The sequence below is a fragment of the Tupaia chinensis genome, unplaced genomic scaffold (genome assembly GCF_000334495.1).
Source record: "Tupaia chinensis unplaced genomic scaffold, TupChi_1.0 Scaffold000273_1, whole genome shotgun sequence".
NCBI classification, from domain to species: domain Eukaryota; kingdom Metazoa; phylum Chordata; class Mammalia; order Scandentia; family Tupaiidae; genus Tupaia; species Tupaia belangeri.
Window position 1 is genome coordinate 1,431,542 of NW_006159755.1, and position 10,359 is coordinate 1,441,900.

The following is a 10,359-nucleotide window of genomic DNA, read 5'->3' on the forward strand; positions in this document are numbered from 1 at the left end:
GGGGGCGGGAGAAGGGGGAAGGGAAGCAAATCCGGGTGAGGGGGGAATGAAGGGAGAGGAAAGGAGGGGAGAGGAGAGGAGGGGAGCGGGGCTGAGCAGAGGAAAGGCGCAAGGCTGCGAGATTCCGGCGGAGAGATGGAGGCAGCGGAGTGTTGCTGCAGAGGCTGAGAGAGCTGGATGGGAGAGGGAGGGAGGGAGAGTGAGAAGGAGGGAGGGAGGGGGGGGGGCCCAGCCCCTCCCCCGCGCCCGGACGCGCGCTCTCCTCCCGTACCGTCCCCCCACCTCTCCGAGAAGGGGCCCTGCTGAATAATTGAAAAGGACAGAGGCTAGCAAGAGAGGCGGTTCTCTTCCTCCTCCACCCCTCCCCCTTCCCCACCTGGACGAACCCCAATAGTGCTCTTTGGTCTAGCGCACGGAGACGTGGCCACCGCCACCTCTGCACGCATCCCTTGGAACGCACGTGCACGCTGGGATGTGGACGGCTTGGGTATGGAGGCACCCACGTGCCCGTGTAGGCACCAGCGTGCGGGTAAGCACACAGGCTCAGACACATATGTGCAGACTGCTCGTAGACGCTGGCGCACCAAATCACTCTGGGCTGAGACGTACACACGCTCAGAGCCTTGCATGCACACACACAGTGTTTGATCACAGGTGGTGAATGATCGACATACAAACAGACCCCCCCCCCAGTGCCCACAGCCACCCTCCAAACAGGGTCGTTCACCACGGGCACACAAAGGATGCACCCAGAGCCCCAAGAGGTATTCAAGAATAGTAAGATACACCATGTACACGCTAAGGGCACGCGTCACCTCCCCAAGGTGCTCTCCTGCTCCCAGAACAAGCCCCCCACTCCTCCAACCCCTCCCTCCCATGCCTGCTGCTCCTCCCCTAGCTTCAACACTCCCTTCACTGTGTGTCCCCTGAGGACAAAGCCCTTCCTGGGACGTTTTTGTACAGGACCCACTTCTCACTCAGGGTGCCCCCAAGTGGGGTTCCCCCAAACTTTGGGAGGTCTCTAGGAAGCACTTGTGATGGCCCCAGAGGTAAGTCAGAGAGACTCTTGCCTTCATCTGGATGCCACCTCCACCTTTGCACCTGCTACCAGCTTGCTTGGGGTGGGGAGCAGAGAGAAAGACAGAGGGGACAGAGGCAAATGGAGGGCGCTGAAGGAAGAATGGCAGAGTGAGGAGGACAGGTGGGTAAGGAAAGGGCAAAAGGAAAGGGCAGTGAAGTGAGAGAGGGGGGCTGAAAGAGAAGGGGACAAGAAGAGCGGGAGAGAGCAGGCTGCTTATTGACTCTAAATTCCACTTCGGAGCAAAACCAGTCACCACGAGCCCCAGAGCCACACATGCTGCCCCCAGCTCCTGGATGCAGTCTAGACCAGAGGCAGCTCCCCATCACTGCTGTCGTTCTTCCACCCTCCTTCCACCCTCGCTAGACACCAGGGCAGGATCCGGCCTCCAGCCCTACAGCAGGGAAGAACGAGGTTCTCAGAGGCCCCCAAGAGGCAGCAAGTGGTCCTGGTCCCACGAGGAAGGAGAGACTGCAGGCTGGACAGCTGGACTGGGGCTCCCAGAGGCCTTGTCCTCCTGCCCTCACCACCCCATTCTTGTGCTCTGGAATACAGACTGACAGGGCTCTGAGCAGGCAGAAAATTTATGGTCCCAGAGGGAGGAGGGAGGAGCTGTGGCGAGAGGAGAGGAAGGGAAGCCGCCTAGAGGCCAATCAATATGTGAGTGGGAACTGGAGAGAGCTGGAGGGGCTGTGCTGGGTGGGGGGATACAGAGGGGAAAAGGGAGACAGAGGTGTGCAGGGGATCAATAGAGGCTGCAGAGATGAACAGAGACAGGGAGGCAGAGATGGGGAGGAACCGACCTCCTGGGAGAGGCAGGAGACGTCCCTGAAAGACTGAGCAGCCAACAGGCCCACTGGAAGCTTCTGGGCCCCAAGATCCCAAACCCCAGCCTCGGAGCCAAAGGTCAGGAAATGCCCCTCTTTTTCTCTCTCCTCTCTCTCTCATCCCATGTTCCTTTTCATTCTCCACTTGGCTCCTTGTCATCACAGAGATGGGTTCTCGCCCTCTCATCTTTTCTCTCCCGTCTTCCCCAAGCAGAGACTTCTGAGCCTTGAAGGAACACAGTGGTCCCTTTACTCCCAGGTAGTCCCCACGTCACAGATGGAGAAGCTGAGGCAGTGAATGGAGTCGGACTGCTCTGAAGGTCGGACCGCTCCTCGTCCCTGTCTTCCCCACTAGGCAGCTCCATACCCCAATCCGAATCCTCAGAGGACCGGTGCTGCTCCTCCCCACTCGGCCATTCCTACCCTCTCCTCTCTTCAGGCCCAGGCCTCCCATGCCCCCACTAACTGGGCTAACGCAGCTGACTTCTCTGCCACGTTCTTTCATGACCCAAGAAGACCAAGCATAGAGAGAGAGCATTCAAAACAAACCAAAACAGCAGAGACAAGCTCTAGAGAAGGAGCAGCCCTAGGAGGCTACAGCTTGAAAAGCCCTGTGGGAGACCCCCCCACCCCACTCCCAGAGTCCCGCCCTGATCTCAGGGGCAGAGATCTCAGAAGTACCCCAGGGCTGGCACTTGGAGGAACGGCTCGCTGAGCTCCATGCGGGCTCCCAGGTTGTACCCACCTTGTCTTTAGCTCCACAGCTTTGCTCAGGTTACGCCGCCACCACCACCAGACACACAGACCACTGCTTAGGGATGGTGACTTCCCAGGTAAGCCCCTTTCCTGTCCCCAACTCTCCCTGCCTCCCACCAGTCTGGAACCCAGAGGAGGTGCTCTTCCTACCCCTGCTGATAGTGTCGCAATGCCCTAATGCCTGCCCCCCACACCTCATCCATCCCTGTGCCCCTTGCCAGAAGGCTCCACTGGGTGGGAGCAAAAGGCAGGTGATGGGCAATAGTGCGTCTCTATCCTGACTCCCTCCATCCTGTGCAAAACAACAGCCATAGGCACCGCCACCACCACCACCCCTGGAACTAAATGAGCAGCGGGAGGTCACAGAGTCCAGAGCACCTAGGTTCTAGCTGAGCTCTGCCACAGACCCCCTGTGACTCGATCCGTGGTCGGGTTTCCTCATCAGTTAAACAGAAGGGATGGTGTTCATACCACTGCCTTCTCTGAGGACCGGATTTCGGGCTTTGTAAGCCGCAAATCACTAGACCATCAGTAGAGAGCGTTACTATCAAGAACAAGGTTACCATCATCTCCCGATCAGTGCAAAGCTGAGTTACCTGGAGGGGAAGAGGCTCAGCCTCCGCCCCATCTTTATACCACGGCAGCCAGGGCTGAAGTACCCGTAGCTGGCCAGCGTCTGGGACACTTTGGAAGGCACAGAGGCAGGATGAGGAAAGTCCTGGGGGACAAGGTGAGGATATGGTGGTACCGCAGGGCCGGCCATGCCTGAGAACACCAGGAAAGCGCTGAGGAAGATGAGCTGGACTTTTTTTATAGGGATGGAAAAGCCAGCACCCACCTAAGAACCCCAGTCCCTGGAACCAGTATGTTTTCTCCGTAAGAAACTCAGGACTTGGGTCCAGCAGGTGGCATAGTGGTTAAGGTGCTGGATCCCCACATGGCCAACTGCAGTTCAAGTCCTGGACCTGGCAGCTTGAAACTCATGCCGGGTGTGTGTGCATGCATGCCCAGAATCCTGAGAGGAGAATGGAAGAGAAGGGGTTGTGGCATGGCTATCCCCCCGGGGGGTGATTGCTCAGTCTTTCTGTTTATCCAGTGAGCACATGTACCCTGTATGAAAAATCTCTCAGGACCAGCAGATGGTGTAATGTTTATATTGCTGGACTCCCACAAAGTCGACCACGGTTCGAGTCCGGGACCCGGTGGCTTAAAACTCATGCCAGGTGCTTGTGTGTGTGTGTGCCCAAGAGCCCAAGAGGATAATGGAGGAGAAGGGATTGCAACGTGGCCATCCTGCCTGGGGGAGGGAGGTTGGGGGGTGATTTTTCGCTTTCTATCTCCCTGTCTCTCATGAGCACACGTGCCTTATAGCAAAACTATCTCAAAATTATAAAGACAGAAACTCAGTACTCACACCCCAACGAGGAAGGTCCAGCAGTGTAAGGGGAGGCTAAAGCACTCACCCGAGTTCTCATCCGAGATCTGCTGTTACCTCAAGAAATCTACTGTCCCTGGGCCCAGCAGCTAGCGTAATGGCCATGTCACTGGACTCCCAAGTAGTCAACTGTGGTTTGAGTCCTGGACCCAGTGGCTTAAAACTCACGCCGGGCGCGTGTGCGTGTGTGCCCAAGATCCCAAGAGGAGAAGGGAGGAGAAGGGATTGCAGCGTGACCATCTCCCCTGGGGGGTGATTTCTCTCTTTCTGTCTCTCTGTCTCTCTCTGTCTGCCTGGCGAGCACGTGTGCCCTGTAGCAAAAACCTCTCCAAAAAAAGAAATCTACTGTCCCTCTCTGGGCCTCATTTCTGTGGTCGTAAAACAGGGAAGCACCGTCCTGTGTCTGCGCGTGTGGGTATGGATGTGTTTCCCCAGGCAGCTGACTTTCCTCCTGGGTCTCTGAGAAGGGCTATCCCAGGGAAGCAATGCCTGGGGAGGCTACACTGTGCTCAGCCTCCTGCTCTCAGCCCGATCACCAGAGGAAAATTCGAAGGCCACAAGCCACCCCCCAAAGCAGAAGGTTGCCTCTCCCCCAGTTCCTGTCCCAGCTGCCCTCCCTATACCAGGCTCTAACCAGTCACTGACCACAGAGACAGGAAACTTCTGCTAAAGCCACCCTGTCTGGGGAGGGCCTCAAATCATGTGCATGTTGGCAAGCAGATGCCCAGCCAGGGAGGGGGACCAAGCCATGACACTAGGGGGTGTCCTTGTGGCTCAAGGCGACAACCTGCAGTTTCGAGGAAGAAAGGAAACGGCAGGAGCTATGCCCAGGGCAACCAGCTGTCCAGTGGCCTGGCCTGGTAATCTCCTGGGCCTGCCCTCTGGGTGTGGGCCTGCCCTCTGGGTGTGGGCCTGCTCTGGGTGGGAAATCGTGGGGTCCCAATGCACACTGCCGGGGGCGCCAAAGGAAAGGGGGAACAGGTTGGTAACAGCCCCCCTCCCTCCCTGTGCAACAGAGTGTGTGTGTGAGGGGTAAGCCTAATACATGAGGCCACTGCCAACGTCACCCAGGACAGCAACGAGTTCACACCAGAGGCTGATGCCTTTGGTTGTGGGTGAAGAGAACCGTCCCACCAGCTCAGAGCCAGGAAGAGAGGCCACCTATCAATGGATGGCCGCCCAGGATCCAGGCAGCGGCAATCCTGCACAGCCCTAAAAAGAAATACCCAAGGGGACAGCATCCAACAGTCCCTTCAGACTCTCATGACAAGGGACGTGAAGGAAGCAAGCCACACAGCTCCTGGGCCGTTGGCGACCTTCCCTGACAGCCTGTGTTCATCTGGGAATGGGCCCGAAGCTCCCTCCCCCACCTCCACCTGTCGACCTCCCAGGCACTCACGGTCATTGCAGACAGGGCCTCCATAGGAAGTCATGGTACAGTCGCAGGTGAAGCCATCCCACTGCTGCAAGCAGACGCCCTGGTTGGCACAGGACTCTTCGGTGCAGGTGGTGCTGGGGCCTGGAAGGGGCAGGAGGAAGGAACACCCCCGACTCAGCTAAGCCCCCTCCCTCCCCAGGAGGTCTTGCTTTGAGCTCTGCCAGGCCAAAAAGGCCAAGCCCTGAGGGGCATGGGGGTGGGATGGGGAGCTCAAAGACTGTTAGGTTTGGCCTTGGACTGTGATAAGGGGCCAGGGTGAGAGGGAAGAGGGAGGTCAAGTGATCCTTCACCCATTTGTATCCCTGCTCCAGAGCTGGGTGGACAAGGCCTAAGAGGGCCCCTCAGCTGAGCAGAAGTGACCTGCCCCAGTCTGCCTCTGCAACTGGCCCTCCTGCAGCCAGCAGGGTCACACCTAACTCCACCCTTCACTCACCATCACAGCCCCTCTCCACCTGCCCGATGCGGTGCAGGGCGTCGGCGATGAGGTCTGGGAGGCGCCCGTTCAGATCCACTGAAGCCAGGCAGCCCTGGAAGCCATCCCGGGAAGCCACCAGCTTGGGCAGGTTGCTGAACATATTCTTGCTCAGACCACCAATGTACAACTCCCCTGCAAAGGGAGTGGGGTCAACGCCTGGGCATCCAGGTCCCCATTCCCCTCCCGGGATCCCCACATCGGACTGTCGGGTTCCCCAGCCCTTCCAGGGATATGGTATCCCATCCCAGCTCCAGGTCCCTTATACGATCCAGTGACCTGCAGAGCCCCACCTCCACCTCTTCCTTCTTCCTTCCCCACTTTGCCATCTGTCTGCCCCCCTCCCAGAGAAGCCCAGATGCCTGGAGGTGGGGGGAGGACAGCTGGAGGAACCTACTCCATGCTCTCTCCCACACATTTGATTCCAGTTCCGGCCTGTAATCAGGGCCTTTCATAGACGTGCAGCCCCGTCCCCTCCACCCCCACTCCCTCCCTCCTAAAATCTCCCACACCCAGAACTCCTTCAAGCCTCTCCCAACTTCTTTTTGAATTCTCCTAGGGAGTTCTAAGCCCAGCCCCCTTCCAACAATACCCAGGGCTTGACCTGGGGACTCTGGAAAGAAGCTCTCCTCAGGGATAGCTGATCCCCCCCAGGGAGCCCAGACTCCCCAGAAGCCTTGCCAGCTCCTAACAGAGCTTCAGCCAAGCCAATCTGCTGTCCTGGCCGCAGACTCAATGCAAGACAAGATCAGCCAAGATAGCCCCTGGCTTTGCTGCTATTTCCCATTCTCGGGGACACATCGCCCTCTTCTGGGAGCAAAGGGGTTTGCAGCACCATGCCTCCAGATCTGGCCGATGCAGGATCTGAGCAGCAGGTGAATTCAATGGTCTTGGAGAATCCTCCCCAAGCTCTAACAGTTTGAGTCACACTGACACCCAGGGTCCTTATGGAGCTGAGGGCTCCTTTGGGCATGTGTAAAGAGGTAGCTCACGTTGCCCCAGTGGGTGCCAGAGAAGCTGCAGCCCTCCTATGCCCAAGCCCAGGCCTCTCAACCAGTCCTCCTGGCTCTGTCCATCTCCCATTCTAGGGCAGACAGCGGCCGCTTCAAGGACTGCTGAAGAGGCCCTGGGAAATGTGAGACCCTGGTGCGACCACAGGTCCAACAAGTCCCCAGAGGTAGCCTAATCGGTGCCTAAGATACGTAATTAGGGGACCCCAGTTACAGCTACACACTCCTCCCCTCATCTTCCCACCAAGCTTGGCACCTGCTAGGATGCTAAGTTCCCTGTTCCCTCACCAGCCCTCAACCAAGGCAAGTTTCTCAACTCTGGGGGTCCAAGAGTCCTTGGAAGGCTTAGGCTACCTATTCCTAGCCGTAGAAGGAGGCCACCAGGTCCCTGTGAGACACATCCCGCAGACAGCTTTCCATATGGAAAGGCACTCGAGGAACTGAGCAGAACTTTGGCAGGACAATGTCAGGCCAGACACAGTGGAGGGTGAGAAAGAGAGATGGAAACTCAGGGCAGGGGGAAGAGAGAGAATCACAAGAGTGAAGTGCGATCCTGTGAGGTAAGGGGGTGTCTGGGCCAGGGCCAGGCATGCTCCAGAGGCCCCAGCCCCACCTTTGAGATCGAGGTTTCGGGCGCCATTGGAGTGCTGCGTGACGGTGCGGGAGTCGATCTTGAGCGTGTGCACGTTGCCTGGGTCCCTGGATACCACCACATTGTGCCACTGGTTGTCATTGACTGGCTTGTCTGAGTTCCCCTTCATCAAGGACGGGCCATTCCCCAGGTCAAACACGTAGTGGATGTACCTGCCCCGCGGTAAGGAGGAGACGCTGGGTCAGGGCAGGGTCACACTGGGAAGGTGGGGTAAGGAGGAGCTACGGCCGATGAGGGTTCTAGGTGCCATGGAAAAGCACTCCATAGAGAAGGACTCGAACAAATGGCAAGAGGGCTATGAAGTGAGGTTCTGTCACGTGGCAAGGGAGGGCCTCTGAGAAGCTGGACCCTAAAACAGGCTCAGCAGAGAAGCTTGTGGAAGGGAGAGGTTTGAAGGGCAGCAGGTCCTCTGGAGGCAGCAACCAAGCTGCTCTGGTGGAGGTCCTCTGACTCACAAAGAGGGCAAGGCTAACTTCTGCCTGTAGAGGACAGAGGGCCAGGCCAGGACAGCGGAGCTGACTGGGAACCCCTAGCTGGGGACCTAGCAGAGTAGAAGGGTTTTTCTCCACCTTGGTGGAGGAAGGAGCCTCTCAGCTGTAAGGGGGCACCCTTGATGTCTGCCCTGTGCTTTAGGAAGACTGGGTCTCTCAGCAGTGGCTAGAGGAGCTGTATCAAGGTCAACGGGGAAGGGAGCCACTTCCTGGACGGTGGTGCAACGCCAGCCCCTCACCCCTTGACCAGCTCGATGACAATGAAGTCATTGCCGTTGCCCGAGTTGAACAGGAGAAGCCCGTCAGGGGCCGTGGTCTTGAACTGGAAGAAGAGGTGCATAGAGGCATAGGCTTGGAGTGTGGCGAGTGCCAGGTAGCTGCTGCGACTCTTGAAAGTGACAGGATCGGCCACAATGGCACGCAGGCCAAAGCGGGCGTTGAGCTCGCAATAGGTGATGTCGCCGTCCTTGCACTGATCCATGTAGGGCTGGCCGTTGAACAGCAGCCCGCTCAGGTGCCCGATGAAGTTGGAGGGCACCACGGAGATGAAGCGCCGCTCCGTCATGATACCCGTCTCGATGTTGTGCAGCTCCAGCCGCGTATGCGCTCCCGCCATCTGTCCTGCTCAGACAGGAGAGCGAGGTGAGGGGGGTCAGGCTTTGTGGTTCGGCCTGCATGGTCATTTCTGGGCTGGGCCTCGGGTTCCCAGGAGCTGCCCTCCACATGAGGATCGCCCATGGGCGACATCAGCTGAGATGCCCTCAGCTAGGCACAAAAGGCAAGCAAGTGATGGGACACCTTAGTCAAGGGCTGGCAAGCTTCCAAGGAAATGCTGCCTGCAGGGAGCTGGAGGGGTCCTTGGGGCCCAGACCCCCCTGGAAGCACCCCACTGAGAGATGGCAGAGGCAGCTTGCCAGAAGGCTCTAGGAACAGTAGCTCAGGGTGTGGTCATCAAGGAGGCCAAGCGTAGGTCACTAAGATGCGCCCACCTCCCTGGGCCCAGGCCACCTACCCTCCACGGTCACGTTGTCCACAGACAGCTGCAGGCTCTTGCCACGCCGCACCACCCTCACTGTGTGCCACTCATTGTCATTGAGCTTGTGCCCCGCAAACAGCGTCTCGGGGCCTTTACCTGCGGCACCAAGGGGGGAGTGAGCGTGGCGCCTAGACACCCTCACAGATGGCTGTAGGTACCACCCCCAGTACACGCGTGTGCACGCATTTACACACACGAGCTCTGCCACTCACAAGCACACACACTCATGGCCTTACCTCGCACCCCGAGTACATGCACACACAGAGACTTCACACACACACGCACACACACACACACATCGTCATAAACCCTGGCGTGCCCGGCACTGCCACTCTGCCTGACTGCAGCCGGTGTTGGCTGGAGTAAGTGGGCGGTGCCTCCGGGACTGTGCCCTGAGCCCTGCACACTGACACGCCTATAGCCAGATTCCTCTCCCCTCAGACTCCTAGGGACCGTCAATGTGTGTGGCCAGCAGCTAGATCCCAGCATTATCAGCACACACCTAAAACTGTCAAAACTTCACACAGCCTTACCATGCACCCAAATGTACATGTGCACTCCAGCTTCCTTCCCCACAGGCAAGCAGCTCCCCCCTTTGCAGTGGGACCCACTGTGAGCTTTCTGCACGCCCCTGGCTAGTTCTTAAGAACTATGACTATTTATTCAAGACCAGGATCACCAGCTTCCCGAGTCTAAAATAAAACATACTTATCTTTAAAAATGTTGCTGGACTTTGCAGCATTGCCAGGTCATCCCCGGGCCCCGGAGCTCACTCCAGCTGGGACAGCGTACACACTTCACACCACACACACGTAACCAAAGGGGGCTGAGCACACGCAGTGTCCACCTGGGCCTGCCACGTCGTGCACCTCCCCGGGTGACTTCAAGGCACGCCATGCGGAAACACTCTCTCGGAGACAGAACATGGAGCCCAGGCACACTGGGATGCGCGGAGACGTTCACACCCACTCTCCACCTGACCCCTGTGGAGAGCTCCCTGTCACCCCTGAAAGAGCTCCCAGGGCAGAAACGCCCCCAGCCTCCAGCTGACATGGAGCTGTGGAGAGAAGAGCTCAGAACTTGCTCCAGTCCCGCCCTCATCTTCTTTTCTGCGGGCCTCACCTTCCCCCTTGTGGACACTTCTGGAGATGCAGCGGCAGATCC

General features: G+C 58.1%; 1 protein-coding gene across 1 annotated transcript in view; it reads right to left on the reverse strand.

Annotated features, from left to right (window-relative positions):
* NRXN2 (neurexin 2) overlaps positions 1-10,359 on the reverse strand; it is a 114,019-nt gene that overhangs the window by 36,087 nt on the left and 67,573 nt on the right. Inside the window, 5 exon segments of the mRNA XM_014588343.2 lie at positions 5,496-5,615; positions 5,968-6,141; positions 7,630-7,820; positions 8,399-8,780; positions 9,172-9,291. Coding sequence (XP_014443829.2) covers positions 5,496-5,615; positions 5,968-6,141; positions 7,630-7,820; positions 8,399-8,780; positions 9,172-9,291 — 987 coding nt within the window.